The sequence below is a fragment of the Biomphalaria glabrata genome, chromosome 4 (assembly GCF_947242115.1).
Source record: "Biomphalaria glabrata chromosome 4, xgBioGlab47.1, whole genome shotgun sequence".
NCBI classification, from domain to species: Eukaryota; Metazoa; Mollusca; class Gastropoda; family Planorbidae; genus Biomphalaria; species Biomphalaria glabrata.
This window is the reverse complement of record NC_074714.1, coordinates 209997-226947: the sequence shown is the minus strand read 5'-3', so window position 1 is coordinate 226947 and position 16951 is coordinate 209997. Positions and strand designations below refer to the sequence as shown.

At 32.3% G+C, this 16951-nt stretch overlaps 1 protein-coding gene across 2 annotated transcripts; it reads left to right on the top strand.

Annotated features, from left to right (window-relative positions):
* Positions 1-1968: 1968 nt before the first annotated feature.
* LOC129925688 (fibrillin-1-like) lies at positions 1969-15635 on the top strand. 2 transcript variants are annotated; one of them, XM_056025752.1, is made up of 18 exons: positions 2148-2948; positions 3189-3311; positions 3418-3537; positions 3936-4061; positions 4360-4482; positions 4928-5173; positions 6066-6197; positions 6348-6473; positions 6829-6957; positions 7061-7192; positions 7929-8039; positions 8357-8497; positions 8799-8924; positions 9125-9247; positions 9807-9926; positions 10074-10196; positions 12108-12385; positions 13872-15635. In XM_056025752.1, exons 1-17 carry the CDS (start codon positions 2843-2845, stop codon positions 12257-12259), a joined length of 2259 nt encoding a protein of 752 aa, XP_055881727.1. In that variant the 5' UTR covers positions 2148-2842; the 3' UTR covers positions 12260-12385; positions 13872-15635. The 2 variants fall into 2 exon arrangements, with proteins under 2 accessions (XP_055881728.1, XP_055881727.1); XM_056025753.1 differs by lacking the exon at positions 9807-9926 and having other exon boundaries at positions 1969-2948.
* The last annotated feature ends 1316 nt before the right edge of the window (positions 15636-16951 follow it).

Genomic DNA, 16951 nt, shown 5'->3' with positions numbered 1-16951 from the left:
GCAGTTTGAAGAAAGCCTGGATAGCGAGATTCGTAACAATATAAAACACTTGCAGGTAAACATTGAAAAGTAGGCATGCTGATGCCTTGGTAGTAAGGGCACCTTAATTCCCTAAGTAATGCTGCCTATAAAATAGCTTTAAAAAGAAAAGGACAATGGGCATTGGTGAAATCGAAATTTTCAAAACAGGATCCTTTCTTTACATTCAGCAGCTCAAAGGTAGATCCAAAACATTTTTTATGGGTCGAAAGTCGAGAGGCACTGAAGAAAGGGTCGTCCAAAGCAAAGCTGGCTGCACAAGGAAAAAAGGCCACTCTTTGGACATCCTGCTAATAATAATAAGGCTAGTCTTCGAGTCCGAAGATCAGTGAGGAATGCAGTATTTCCCATATTTTGCCACATCCAGGCAAAGCATAACCATTGTCCGCAGATGGTCGATTTAGATTTTCTTTTCGCCGTCTGCGTTTGTCCTCGACAGCAGATTTTCTTTTGGTTTTAAAATGTGTATCCCGCTGCCTTCGTAAGTGACCTCCAGCTGTCTCGTTCTGAGGCCGCATGCAACCAGGTGCTCTCTTCCTTCTGTCAGCCAAGGAAAGTTGACGCCTAACCTGGTCTTTGAAGCGTTTCCGCGGAAAAAAAAATGGGGGTGGGGAGGATTTAGATCTAGTTGCGCCATACATCTAGAATCTATGTAAGAAGAATAGATCTACAGAAAACTGACAAAGAAAATGAAATTCGGGATATTAAAATACGTTTAATCTTTAAATTAAATAAAACCTATTGATGTATTGAAAAATATCCTTGGTAACTGATAATTTAGTTTAATTTCGTGGCTTTTAAAAAGAAAAAACTTTTTAAGATTACATACAGTCAACTCATTTGTTTTGAAATTACGAATAGACCTAGTCTCCTACTCCTAGGTAGATTCCTTTCATGATTCATTGTAAACAAAAACAGTGACATTAATATTTAGATCTAAAAATAAAAGAAATGGCAACACTCAATGTTTGTCATAGAAATTCAGGGAAAATTGATAGATTTCGAATTCCCATATCAAGTCTAGATGATTCTGTTGATTCTCTTGCAATTGAGATTAGTAAACAGATTCTAACAGACGCCACTGACGGCAATTAACTGACGAATTACTGACGATTTCGGTAATAAAATTTTAAATGAATCTGGTAGATGTAGTTAGATCATCTGATCTATTACTATTACTAGACTCTATAGTGACTATAGTCATCTGGTCTAAATAAACTAAATACTAAGTCTAAGTATTAAGTAGATCTAGTAACTAGTAGTAGTACTACTTACCAGTACTAGTACCGTGAGTGCGTGAGTAGTTGTACTACTACTAGCCTCATACTCATAATTAAATATTACAATATTACTAGTCTCAAGTCTGGTCTAGTTGTAGAAATGTAATCTAAATGATTCTAGATCTAGTAAAAAAAATCTAGAGTAGAGACTAGACAGGATACTCCAAGATCTAGGTCTAGATAATATGATAGCAGATTAATTTTTAAATTGCAATTTTCATTAGATCTATTAGATATTTTATAATTGAGCAGTGTGGTAGCTGAGTTTTAATGTGCTTGGCTTCTGAACCAAGAGGTTTTGGGTTCAAATCTCAGTAAAGGCTGGTGTTTGAACTTACTTCTGAACTGGATTTTTAGGACGCCTCTGAATCCACCCAACCCTAATCATATGGGTAGGCCTACTTGACATTAATTGGGGAAAGTAAATGTGGTTGGTTGGTTGTTGTGCTGGCCACCTGACACCCTTGTTAACTGTTGGCCATAGAATTAGATGATACTTACATCATCTGCTCTATAGATCACAAGGTCTGAAAAGGAGTACTACAAACTTTTTTTTACTCTATTGATTGGGATTTTTTTATATTGTTTCTAAAATTTAGCAGATTTTATTCTATTTAAGCTGTGAGCAGACCTGCCTACCGTTACACAAAATGCTTATTCGTTACGCAAAATCTCCCAAAAATGACCGTCAGTACGCAAATACGCATTTAACCCGTCGCGTTACGCATTTCGTATCCTTTTTTTTTCTTCCCTCTCTTGACTAGCTTACGAGCGGTCACGGATGTCACGCTAAGCCGTCCTGTTGGGTCACGGAGGTCATGGTTGGGGGGGGGGAGGAACAGAAAAGGTGGGGGAACACATTGTGTCTAGATCTATACGTTGATTGGTTCTTAAAAGCAATTAGATTTAGTCTAGAAATGAAGAACGCGAGAGTGAGGGAGTGGCGGGTTGGTACTGTCAGTTAGCTGATACACCAACGTGACTTTTTTTTTTTTTTTGTAAGTTCATTAGTAGAAATTAATTATGTTGAATCCCTGATTCTCGTATTCATTTGTATAGAAAAATGTAATCTGTTACCCTTATTAGACATTTGAAACAATAATATTAAGTTATAATTTTGTTTGTTAAATGTCGTGTGTTAAATGATTAAATAGTACATGTTATCAACTTAAAACATGACAAGTCTGTGAAGCCACATGTTCTTTACCTGTATGTTGATATATGTGCATGCTGCTAGTAAAGTTAATGGTAAAAAAAAACAACACTTGGGCATCTGTTTGTGAAAAACATTCATAAGAAAGAAAAAACATTTTAGAAATAAAAAGCACCCTAGAGTCAGGATTTTGTCATTTTACCATCACGAGACACTCATTACAAAGACAAACAGACACAAAAACTCCTTGCATTCAAATCATTAAATACATTTCAACTATCTGATAAAAATATTTCACAAAATGTATATTTTGTTTTCTATAGTTATAATTTTTTGTGTGTAATGCTCAATTTGTAAGACAAAATTCCTTATGGATAATAAAGATTATTATTATCACTGTGCACAACTGCAGGAAATGTCCAGTGCTTTTGGAAGAGAGGTTTTAAGTCTCTCAAACACACTAATGAAATTTGACGGTGATCAACTTAAAATATAAAATTAATTCATTTACATGATTTTTAAAACATAAACTAATTTTTGTACCTTGTAGTTATCTTTAAAAAAAACATGGATGGTCTACTCTGACAATCTGGAAGTTTATAAGACAAATATTTGTATTAATCAAACTAACATGTAATTAAATTTATGGGCTTTTAAAATTTTCATAGAAAGAAAATGATGATTGTTTTTACTATTTCTGACATTCTGTTTCTTAGACATCAATGAATGTAAAGATAATTTGACATGTCCACAAGGATGTGAAAACACTGTTGGATCCTACATTTGTAGCTGTAACATTGGTTTCAGATTGAATACACTCAACACAAGCATTTGTGATGGTAACATTTGTATTGTTTTCTATTTCTATGAATTAATAGTGGTAAAATTGTAAACTAGATCTATTTGGACCCCATATTTTGGCTGTTTGATTTTTTTCTGTGCTAGATATCAATGAATGTGAAGAGAACATAGATGACTGCTCACAAACTTGTGTCAATGCAATTGGAAGTTACTCTTGTAATTGTTTCAATGGATATACTCTCCAAAGTGGAGTTTGTGAAAAAAGTAAGCTGAAGATAAAAATTTTTTTTTCTTTTGATGCTTATTGATTTGTACTAATTTTGAAAACTTCAAGGCCCTAATATATTGTATTATGAGTTGCTCACATCTATTGTGATCTTCAAAAACTTGGCAAACTTAACTTGTCTTATATTATAACATGCATGTACATGTTTGTGCATATTTTCACACCACTAACAAAATGCTCAGCATTTCATTATTACGATAATTCTAAGCATTCTTTCTAAGATAAAGAGAGAAAACAAAATTTAACTGCAAATGTAATTTTATTCTTTCATATTAAAAACATTCATTATATATATATATATATATATATATATATATATTATTGAATAATACTTGTAGTTGCTTGTTAATATTGCTCAACCTAAAATAACTTACAGATTCAAGTAATGTAGAGCTGTGCCAAGCCCTGAATTGTTCCCAGCTATGTTTTGTTAACAATGGTACAGCAAGGTGTGATTGTCAAGAGGGGTTTGCACTTCAGGGAGATAACAAAACATGCACAAGTAAATATAAAATACAATTATAAGTTTTCTTGCATTATACAAAATTAGATGACAAAACAATCAGAAATGTATTTCTTATATGATCTTTTCTTATATATTAGACTAAGTGTAATTTCTGATTTCTTAATTTGTTTTATGTAGGGTTTATACATCTTTTTCTTTATATTATCTTTTTGTAAGCATCATAAAATAATTTAGGAATATTTTTAAGATCAATATTATATGTTGCAAAATTGATAATAAATTATTTGGAATTCTTTACTGCAATTACAAAATAAAAAGCTCTCTTCCTCTTCAGATATAGATGAATGCAGTCTTGCCAAGAAGCCCTGTAGTCAAATTTGTACAGACACTTATGGCAGATTTACTTGTTCATGTTATGCTGGTTTTAAACTAGAAGCAGATAGAACTTCTTGTACAGGTTGGCATTTATTTTAGTACATTAATAGTCAAATATATTGGCAGAAATAAAAACACTCTTTCCATTTGTTCTGAAGTTGTTTTTTTTTTTCTTCATTTTATTGGGAAAGAAAAAAAAAAAGCTTTTAAAATTCAATTTGAAGAATTATTTACATTTGCAATAAGTGTTCTCTAATGTCTTATAAAAGTCATTTATTAATGCTATCATCCCATGATAAATGCTGTGTTTAAAATGTAAAATTTATAATAGCTATAAAAATACACATTTATGATGATGTTTGCAAGCACTGTTTTCTGGAAATGTTCAAAGTAACTGTGGTTTTAACCAAACAAAATATTAATGAATAGTAACTTAAATGCTAACTCCATTGAAATCCAAGGATAATAAATTGCTTTTTTTTTTCTGTCAAGCTTTTTACTTAATAAGAAAGGTCTACACATTTCAGCTTGTGAGAAGTCCTTCTATGGTGTCAACTGCAATCAATCCTATCAGTGTAGTGGGCACGGGACATGTGATCCTGTCAGAGGCTGTGTATGTGACATAGGCTGGGAGGGAGTCAACTGCAACAATGATATTGATGAGTGTACACTAAGGACAGACAACTGTTTGATTGGTGATGTTTGTGTTAATGCTTTGGGAAGCTATTTCTGTGTTTGCCCTATTGGATATGTTAGAAATGGAACTTGTCAAGGTCAGTACTTTTGACTACTAATACTACATTACTAATGATGTTGTCTTTTAAGCTTTTTTTCCCTTTTTTTTTAAAGTCATTTAGGGCTGTATGAATTATTTCTTTAAACAGATTTGTTGATACTTCCTTTAACTCTTTCTCTTTGTAATTATTTTTCACATTTTGCTGAAATTATCCATTTTGTTCATTAGTATTTCACTACCTTGTTATAATTAAACTTCAATTACTTTTTTGTTTGTTGTCAGAAAATGTTTTGTTTGATAGAGAAGTGAATGCATGCCATTTTTATTTAAAAAAAATTAATGTTTAGAAAACTAAATTTTAATTTAATTTTTGATTATGGAATTTAAAAATGAAGTAGATCTAGACAATATGTAGTTAATATTTTAAAATCCAAATTAAAATAAAAGTATTATTATGATAGATATTAATATTTTCATGAAATTTAAATTATAACATGCCTAAATCATAAAAATTCTTGTCTTGAGCTCATTATCCCATGTCACTACTATCCAGAAAATTAATCAAAAGAAAATAGAGCATTTTTTAACCCCTATTCTTTAGGTATATCTAAAGAGATTACTTTCACTTAACATAATCAGCCAGGATGATGGCTGCCTTGGTATGTAGCATGTGTTTAGGATTGTCGTTATGATGGCCATAGGTGCGAAATTTGCTTGTCGCCATCCTGCAGGAGGTTTGGACTAAGACATAATAATCTTAATGCCCGATGGAACATCTGAAACTTATAAAGTTATGTCCAACAGAAAATTCTTTCCTCATTCCTGGAACAACGTCTCATCTCCTCAAATACTATAAAAATATAACAACGTATACATTTATCACTACTGCCTAAAAATGCTATATTTGTTTCTATTCTATTTTGTTTTAGATATAAATGAATGTGTTGATCCTGCCCTAAACAACTGCAACCCACTTATTGAAGATTGTGTCAATAACTTTGGTAGTCATGTCTGCAACTGTAAGCCTGGATATGCAAGAAATGATAAAGGGGACTGCATTAGTATGTTTCACATCAAATAATTGACACAGATTTATTTTCTTGATAAACTTCATTATCAATTTAGACATTAATTCTAGAGCTAATAAAATGTTTTAGAAATCATTGAATCCAAAAAAAAAAACTCAAGTTGCTCTGTTACAATCTCCTCAGATATCAATGAATGTGCTAATGGGGACCATCAATGTCAACAAATCTGTGTTGATGTGCCTGGAAAATACAACTGTGATTGTAACTACGGGTATAGATTAAATGATGATAGGCTAACATGTCTACTAGGTAATTATTAAGTATATCTATCCCTGACTCTCTCTTTCTCTACTCCAACTTTCTTTTTCTCTCTCTCTCTCTCTCTGTTTATATAGTTCGTCCATTGTGGTTTGATGATGACCACTTTTGTCATCCAGGTTGGGGGGGGGGGGGCTTAGGGCTTTGCACTGGTTTTTTTTTTGCCTCCTCATGTGGCTGGTGAGACCTATGTGAGCCCAGAATGTTCGGCTGCACACTGGGCAGGTTATTCAAGCTGGAGCTAGTGTCATTGGCCTTGCATTTTTTTCTTTTATTTTTTTTAATAGTTACTTTAAGTATTATAATGTTCAAATAAAAAGCTAATGAATTTTTTTGACACTTCCAGTGAAAGATGTATGCAGTGATTTTGAGAAACTGAACTGCTCTCAAGGATGCACAGTAGACTTTCAACAGAACACTTCATATTGTTTTTGTGCTGATGGTTACAATCTAGTTGGCAAAGACACATGTGAAGGTAAGGTTTATCTTAATTATGACATTAGTGTATAACTGGAATCTTTTCTAGGATAGGAAGTTTTAAAATGAGATTAACATTCACTGTCACAATTTGGTTACAGACATCAATGAATGTGAAGTATCAACAAAGAACTTGTACAGCTTCAAGTCTGGATGTGTTAACAGAGTACCAGGATACAGCTGTTCATGTACCCCTGGGTCAAGTTTGGACAATGATGGACGCAACTGCAATAGTATAACAAATCTTAAATACTATTTATAAAACAATGGTTAAAAACTCTTATGGAAATGCTTTCAAATGCTGTTTTTGGTGATCTGTGAGATTTTTTAAATAGAAATGTTTCATTTCTTGTTATGTTATATTGATTTTTTTTACAAAGCTTATATCAACTCATTCTGTCTGTCTTTCTGGTAAAAAGTTATTTCTCCCATACCCAATCTCGGATCAAGCTTATTTCTTTTACCTGACAACACAAGAATCAATTTAAAAAATTAACAGATTAGTTAATTAACTATGGGCAATTAATTATTTTGTTTTGTATCTCAAACAAGGGAAATAAATTGTAATTGGCTGAAGGGCTGTTATAAGCTGAATTAGTCTACTTTGTAGGTCATTGTCTGAGTGAACACAAACCTGAAAAATAGGTCGAGACTATAGAAACAATAGATAACTATACATTTTTTGTGTTCATAAGCTCTCCACTAGCAGAATGGTTATCATGTTGGCTTGAGCCATGAGTTCCCTCTTCCCCTCCTTTCCTTTTTTTTTTATAAATGCTTTTTTATTGTTAGTCTAGATCTATTACGATTTTAATTACATGACTGACCCAAACTAATTGATAAACCTATGCTTAATATAAGCTTGTTTTTTTTTTTTTAAGTAATATAAATATATTTTCTTGTTTAAATAAAATAAATTTGTTGTGTTTAATGTTTCAAGACATTGATTCCAATGTTTCCTGCTTACAGACTGTAGTAGCACAACTTGGGGAGTCAATTGTTCAAGATCTTGTTCTTGTTCTACTGGAGCATTAAGATGTGATAATGTTAGAAGATGTATTTGTAGACCTGGATATACAGGTATATACAAGATTATAATGCTATGTTAACTCTGTGCTCTGGATAGAAATTCTTATTTATTTCTGTAAGAGTTTAGGCTAGGATGTAATTATATTCAAATCTGAAGGAACATCCAAAACTTGTAAAACAAATCAATGACATCGTGATGTAAGATTCATTGTATTTTTTATTGTCCTTTATTTATTGTTATGAATGTAAAATCAGATTTAATGAACATATAAATAATACTTTTTTCTCACAAGAAAACACTTAAAATGCGACTAAATAAATCTACCAAGAACTAGATCTAATTATTCCATCTTATTTCCCAACCCTAGGAGTTTTCTGTGATGTGGATGTGAACCAGTGTACAAATGGGGAATTACAGTGTAATGACAGACAGGATTGTGTGAGTCATATAGGTCCTGATTCATGTGTTTGCAAATCTGGTTACAGACTTAATGGCACATTGTGTGAAGGTCAGTAAACAAAATAATTGATATGAACTTTTTCTTACAAGAACTGTTTCTTAAAAAAAAGATTTAAGAGAAATTTATCAAAACAAATTTTTATCTAGTTGTAAGATACCACAGATAGTTCAATGTCATTTCATAAAAAAAAAAAATAATTGTAGTTAACTCTTATTATGAATGTTTGAAAAATTTTCCTAAATGTTCATTCAACAAATTGTATTAATTAACATATTGTTCCTTTATTTATTTATTTAGTGTACCGTAACTTTATGTGTGATATGTCATAAATGTTGCTTGAACTCTTTAGATGTCAACGAATGTTTGGATCCAAGGTTAAAGACTTGTCAGCAGACATGTCAGAACTCTGTTGGTAGCTACAGCTGTGGCTGTTATAAAGGATTTGCTTATAATGCATCAACTAACACATGTGATGGTAGGAAATACCTTTTGTTTTATAGCCTTTGTTTTAATTTGATTGGTAATTTATAAGAAGTGTGGTTCAGCACACTCACTAGTTAAGTTTAGTTTAGTTTTGAAAAATGTAACTTTTTTTTTCTAATAATGATCTATGTTAGTAGATCCTCTAAAAGATAACATGCATCTAATCTAGTGTTTCTGTATTTTGGTACTCAGATATCAATGAATGTGCTCGACAAATAGACAGATGTACAAGTGTATGTATCAACACATTGGGCAACTACAGGTGTTCATGCACACCTGGCTATGTCCTCAACAGAGATGGATATACATGTGATGGTAAGATTATCTTATTTGTGAAAAACAATCGATTTTCCTGGCTTTTATTAGATAATAGTTGAGACTTTGAATGAGATGTTGGCTCCTTAGTAGCAGTGAAGTTGAAAAAAGAAATAGTACTGATTCCTTTAAACATTTATATGCAATTACAAAATGAAGAATGTTATTAATTATTGTAATTGATTTGGAAATGCGATGGATAATAGCTAAAACACTCTGCTTTTATCTGTAATATGAGTCTTGCTTTAGAAATACATTAACTCAGGTTTTTAGACTGTACTGAGTTTGAGTTCTAAAGGATGTGCATGATATGTTAGGGAAAGAGAAGAAAAGAATCATTGTGCTGATCAGGCCACTTCATTAACTGTCAACCACAGATAATCCATGAGCTCTACATATTCTAATCTTTATGATATTAGATCTCTAAAGGGAACTTTTTCTTGGTTTTTATCATAATTACCTCAATTTTTAAAAATGGATATCTTGTCCATTCATCTTTATTGATAGGTCATTTTAAAATTTGAGTTTCATTCTGATGGTAATCTTTTTTTGTTCACAGTGACCAGTGTGTGCACCAACAGTTCACTTTGTCAGTACCAGTGTATTAATGTCAATGGCAATGAAACTTGTTTCTGTCCTAAAGGACAAGCTTTAAACAGTGATTTGAGAACCTGTAGAGGTTTTTTTTTTTTTTTAAAATATTTTCTGCAAAATGATTGAGGCTTAGGTTTAAATAATGTTTTACTATTTTTGTTTCTAATATATTTCTTTTTTTCATTTCATATTTAGTGATGTCTTTATATAGAAATTGTATTATTTGTATCAGATGTAGACTTGTGCAGCTCTAGTTCCTGTAGTGATCTGTGCAGTGAAACACCTGACAATACAAGTGTTATATGTTCCTGCCCTCCTGGTAAATCTTTGGCTGCCAATGGAATTATTTGCCAGTGTAAGTGTATCATATAGTCTCTTAACGTATTTTCTTTATTTTAGAATAATATTTATAGACAGTTGTCACGTCCTTAAAATTTTAATAACAATGAATAAATTATTATAATATAACTACTTATATAGCCTATCTATAATATGAATCAGAAAGTAAGGCGTATGTATATAGGTATGTCCCAAATAGAAATCAAAACCATTAGACCAATTTTGATAAAAACTTGGCATAAATGTTCCTTGAATACTAACTGGAAAAATAACATGTAAAGTAACTCTAAAACAAACTTAAGACCCTCTAAAAAAAAGTTGCCCAACTCTATGAAAGTATTACTATGTCATGGATCTAGATCATATAGCCATGTTTACATGAGACAAGACACAGGTCACACATGTGCGGAACAGAAAATCTCTCTAAGCCTAGATCTTATTCTAAGATGATAGATCTGCTCTTCGCAAATATTTTTTTTAACTATAACACATGAGCCTACAAAATATAGTCCATTTATTTCATTAATAAAATTAACCTTCAAATTTGTGTTTCAAAAGTTTTTACAAAAATTTGTTCCCTAATGCAGCAACTTATTCGTCTACATTTAAAAGCCATTCATGATATTGTGTGTTTATTACATACTAGACACTACCGAAAGGTCACGCATACGCAAAACATAACATTATTACATTCACGCATTTGCTTCATTTATAACATTATTATTTTGTTTCATTGTTTCTAATACACTATATCAGTGATAAAATCAGTGATAACACAAATAAAGACCCATGGGTAATATATATATATATGTGAGTTGCAGCTTTTCTTTTAAGTAAAGGTCCTCTTTCTAACAAAATGAAAATGATACGATGGGCAGGACATGTCTGCAGAATGGAAGATCACTGCATCCCTAAACGACTCTTGTATGGCCAACTAAGCAAAGGAAAGCGCTGGCAAGGTGGTCAAAGAAAGCGCTTCAGGGACACCCTCAAAGCTTCACTGAAGGCGTTCAGCATAGACTCAGCCACCTGGGAGACAGAGGCACATGACAGAGCATCATGGGGTCGCGCTGTGAAAACTGGCACACAGGTTGCTGAGGAAAAGAGAACCACGCTGGCAGAAGAAAAATGCCAGAGAAGAAAAGCAAAGTCCATGACTCTAGCTCCAGCTGGAATAACCTGCCCAGTGTGCAGCTGAACATTCCAGGCTCACATAGGACACACCAGCCACATGAGGAAGCATAAAACCCCTGTGCAAAGCCCTCAGCCCCCTGGATGACAAAGTGATCATCATAGAACCACGATTGACGAACTATATATATTTATACCTGACATGAACATTTCATTTGAGCTGAACATAGGAGTTGTACTGATACTATATTTGGTCTCAATACCAAAAGTATTGCAATCTGGTCACTGTGCATACTTATAGTGATTATCCTGTTGAATTTAGTATATTATTGAATTAAAGATTTAAATACTAACATGATTTATATTTTGATTAAATACATTTCAGTGTGGGATATTTAAACAAGAGGCTAAGTAAGCTAGAGCTTGGCTTAGCTACATAGCAAAGGAGCTAGAGGTTTGATACTCAACTCGAGTTGAGCTGTGTTTACTGAGTGCCTAAAGGCAGCACAGAAAACCATCTCCCGGATCCCCCCTTCCCCACTGATCCAAAAATGAATACTCCGAGCATCATATTAGCATGAATGTGGGCCTATATAAAAGCTATTTTAAAAAATTAATATATGTACAAGAACATATCTATTTTATTTTACTAAGTTTATACTAAATGTTTTGTGTTAAAAAGCTTCTTGTTGGCTCTTTAGTATAGCTTCGAAATCGGACTGAAGAAGAAGAATAGTGATTAAATAATTGTCACAATTAATATTACTAGTGACAAGATTCATATGTATCTCCACAGCTTGCAGTGACAACTTCTATGGTAAAGACTGTAGCCAACAGTGTAACTGTAACAGCTTTCATTCAAAACAAACAAACAAACTTGTGACAAAACAAATGGAACTTGTCTCTGTAACAAGGGATGGACTGGTCCAACATGTGATGATGATGTAGATGAGTGTACAAATACCAGTAGCTGCAATAGTCTGAAGAATGAAAAGTGTGTTAACACACCAGGAAGTTATTCATGTTCATGCCAAACTGGGTATTACAGACCAATTGCAACACAAGACTGCACAGGTAAGGATTATATATATATACCGGTACTTTAAACCAATGTTAAGTAGAAATACATGTATAGTGTTCAAATCTTGAAATCTTTACTATAAAAGCCAAACATAATAGAAATAGCAGGTTAGCAAGCTTTACAGAAAGACTTGTTACAGATGTTGATATACAGGGTGACCCAAAAGTAAGTTTACAGTTATTAAACTACCTTTCATATGGTGGAAGCTACTTGCTTAGTAATACCAATAAAAACATTCCTCAGAGTATAAATTATCAGTTTTAATGGTAAACATGATAGCTATGATAGCTACATTGTGATAAAATAGTTGATACTTGTTTATGTTGGTGTAACATTGTGAGAATGTGTTTTAATGTGTTATTGTCTTAGTATCTTTCATCAGTTCATGTGTCATTCTAGCTTAATAAAGCCTTGTTTTAGGTTTCTCTACAGTGTTACTTTAATTCTTATTACAATGTATTTAGTTAGAACAAGGCATGAAATGATGAAAGATACAATAGGTCAAATACTAGTATCTGTTGTAAATAATAGCAAGTAGTGTAGCAAGTAAATATCAACACTTGTAGCAGTAGTATGATTGATAAACAAATAGTAGTTTATGTAGTATAGTATATAAAAAAACACTAGGCTGTAGTTTGGGGTGGTAAACCTGTAAAACTACTCTTGGGCCACCTTGTATATAGAAACTGAATAATTTTTTTTGCAATACTTTGGAAACCCAAACTTTTGTTCTAGTATGTAAGACTTTATAAAAATATAATACATTGCTCATTATTTAAATATGATTGTATAATGCAATCTGGCTTGGTTATTACTGTTGCAAGCCTATTCTATAAACTGACTCAAAGCATTGAATATAAAATTTTAATGATAAAGTTTACTAATTATTACACATTTAAGCATTTTTTTAAAAATATCTCTAATATAAAAAGTGAAGTTCACTAAAACAACTTAAATCTCCTCACTAAGTCATTGCAATGTGCTAAATTAGCCTTTCTGATTTCATGATTATCCATGTAAGCTGTCCATTTCACACACTAGAAAATGCATATTGTAATATATTTAGTTACTAAACCTTATTTTTTATATTAATACAATAGACATTTAGACCTTGAGGTGACAAAAAGAATTGGAAAAACTCTCTAATTGTATTTGGGGAAAAAAAACAACTGACCACACCAACCAAAATGCTAGTGTACAAAGCCTGCATAGCCACTCTTCTATATATTAATGAGAGCTGGCCAACATACATTCATAAAGAGCATAGAAAAACAGTTTTTTTATCGTTTCATAAAGTTTGTTATTAAATAGAGCTAGAACAAAGATTCGATGAACATAACTTGCATTGACATACTAAAAAAAAATATGTAAACTTATCATTTTAAAATCAAATTATTTTCTTTTTAGAAGAAATCTTTAAATGATCAAATCTAAATATATAATTGAAATGTACCTATTGTAACAAATCTCACTATTCAGGTTCTCTGCAACTGCACTTGACAACTCAGGTCTCCAAAAACTTAAATGTCCAACAAATCACAGCTAATACTGTACAATTGGCAACACATAACACTGACTGTACAATGTTCTGTCATGGACATCTGAACTGCTGTATCAAATCTGTACTGTTGTAGCAAGACCTCTGCTGGCTTCGCTGTACTTTGTTGAACTCTGTCGTAATGTACTGAATGGTAGATCGAGAATTTGTGACTGAGTCAACTCTGGTACCTTTGTTCTTCATATAGGGTCTCTAATGGCATTCTAGAACCGGATTCCGTTAATCACATGACTCTTGAGTGAGTCACATCTCTTGTGACTGGCCTGAGTTCGATTCAGAACACTGATCCTGCCCAAACCGCAATGTTTGACACTCTTCTCAGGTGACCGTCACAACTCATCCTGGTTGACCGCTCATCTAGCGCTGGCCTGGGGCATTTTGCATTGGCTGAAAACACACACACCACTACCCCCATCTTTGTCACCACCAGGATTATAACTCTATTTTTTAAAAAAAATTTTTTTCAGGGTTCAAGTGCACTTGGAGCTCTGGATGGAGTTATATTATTCAATGCAACTATTCCCACCTCTCCAGTATCTGGCTTAGCAGCTATTGGCACAGACAGCTATGGCTTGGCTCATTTTCATAATCTTGTATTAGATTCAGTGACAAGTGGCTTGAAAATTATGCAATGCTTGTAAAATAGTAACATAATTAGTATAGCTTAATTTATTTCTATCAAAGTCTCACTTTTAAATCTTTGTACAGTCACTGCCAAGCTCTACAATTTTTTTATGGAAATTGATTAGGTTTTATAAAATTCTAAATATTGACTGGTTAAAATTTTGAATACTTTTTTACAGCCCAACACAATTAAATAGCAATTGAGATCTCACCTACATCTTAACACCTAACTTAACTTAGGCCTGTAAGAATTAAAGCTAACATGAATGAATATCTGGAAGAGAAGTAATATGACACATGAAAATTGTATGTTGATTTTCTTATGATGGTTTTGTCAATACTTTAAAAATATTTAACAATTTATTCTTATGAAATCTAATACAACTAGGTTTGGCTGTAGTTAGTTTTGTTAAAAGGTATTAAGAACATTCCATTCTGTATATATTAAACGTTTTTCTAATGTAATTGCATTCAGTGATTATCAATATTTAAACATATATACTAGTGTTTTGTAATCAGTGATTTTCATTTTCTGGTATCAGTTTGTTCCCATTTAGATTGCAATCTTTCCAAATGTGAAAACAAGGTGTCTGCATAATCTTTGAGGCCATTTTTAAAATCACTTAAATTTATTTATTTGTTTCTATTTAATAATTTGATTGCCGGGGAACAAAAGATTATTTGTGTTGTTTGTCTTTACTATTGGTGTCTTGTATCTCTTTTGTGATGGTAAAGTCACAAAATGTAGGAAACATCACTGTGTTTGGTCCAGTGTTCCTATATGCAAGTCTATTGTATTTTCTATATTATTTTACAATTGTAAAAAAAATTAATAAAATTGTTGCACTGTTGATGTTTTCAAATTAACATTTTTATTTATTTATGCTTACATATCTGTTGTGTTTTAGTTAGTTCATAAATATAGATTCTTAAATTAAATTGTTTCTTTCCGCACTTATAAACTATGATCATCTGTAAGCCTATTTTTACTTTTTTTTTAACTTTAATGTTCTACTTGGATATGTCACAGAAATCATTACATTTCTTTTTTTTGAAACCACTCTAAGGAAGCATCTATTTTAATCATATTAACTTTGATCATAAACATTGGATAGCTGCCTGGTTGTAACGTAGCAGTATGCACGCTGGACTGTTGATCAGAGTTCTCAATGGTCCAGAGTTCATACTCTGCCCAATGACATCCCGGTCATCTTGCAGGAGGTTTGTACTTGGAATTTAGTTATCCTCAACTCTGCAGGTACAGCCAAAACATGTAAAGCAAACATTTCTTTTGTCTGGCGCACAACTAGCACAAGCTTGGATGTATGTCGAATACCAGAACAGTTTACTCTAAAGAAAAGTGTAAATATTTGAAATCCATAAATCTATATATGAAAGTCAAAACATGGACTCAGTCTTCTGTGATTCTCCTATTTAAAGATAATTAAAAATTTTACCCAGTTTTTCATTACCTCTTCCTTGAAATAAGTGATCACTTTTTGCATTCAATGTCTTGACTAGAACTGCAATGGTCCTCTTTTCTAAATCATTTTTTTTTTATTTCTTCACTTAAAATTGTAAAATGTAATGCAACTTTTTATTCAACAAAACATTTTTCTTTTTCAAAAATACTGAATATCACACTAAGGCTTTTAGCCATTATGAGCCAATGCATGAATTAGATTGAGAATGGTAATGCCTTATGGCAATGGTGAGTGACTACAAATTGAAAGATGTCATAATGAACTTAATTAAAAGAACAATAAATAAAATATTATTTTTAATTACAATTTGACTAAGCCAAACCTAAAATACACTTAAAAGTAAATTCAGCTCAATGCCCATGTTAATATTTCGGAGAAAAAAAATTCTGTTTCATTATGTTATTATTAGTGTATAGTTGATTCTCTGTAATGAAGATAGTCCTGTTAAAGGGAAAGAATCAAACTAAGGATCTATAATAATAAGGCTTGTCTTCGAGTTCGAAGATTGATGAGGAATGCAGTATTTCCCAATGCTTCGCAGCACCAGCTGTGACCTACATATTTTGCCTCTTCCAGCACAGCATAACCATTGTCCATGTATAGAAGTTAACAAAATGCTTCTCATTCGTGCAGAAAGTTGTCTACAAAACATCATCATCATGTACCGGTTAACAAAATGCTTCTCATTCGTGATCAACGATGTCTACAAAACATCATCGTCATGTACTGGTACTGAACACGAATCCCTGTTAGTTCACACACACACACACACACACATAAAATCTCAATGTGTTCGCAAAGTTTAACATATATTCTCATTTTCAATGTAGCCTTCACTAAGATGGATGCAAAAGACGAGCTTATCTGGGATATTAAATTAGTCATGGCCTATG

Excerpts from the sequence above, each read along its gene's own strand:
- LOC129925688 (XM_056025752.1), top strand. The coding sequence starts at position 2,843 with ATGGATAATAAAGATTATTATTATCACTGTGCACAACTGCAGGAAATG. Across the intron at positions 5,174-6,065 it reads TAGAAATGGAACTTGTCAAG|ATATAAATGAATGTGTTGAT; the intron begins GTCAGTACTTTT and ends ATTTTGTTTTAG. Across the intron at positions 9,248-9,806 it reads AGATGGATATACATGTGATG|TGACCAGTGTGTGCACCAAC; the intron begins GTAAGATTATCT and ends TTTTGTTCACAG.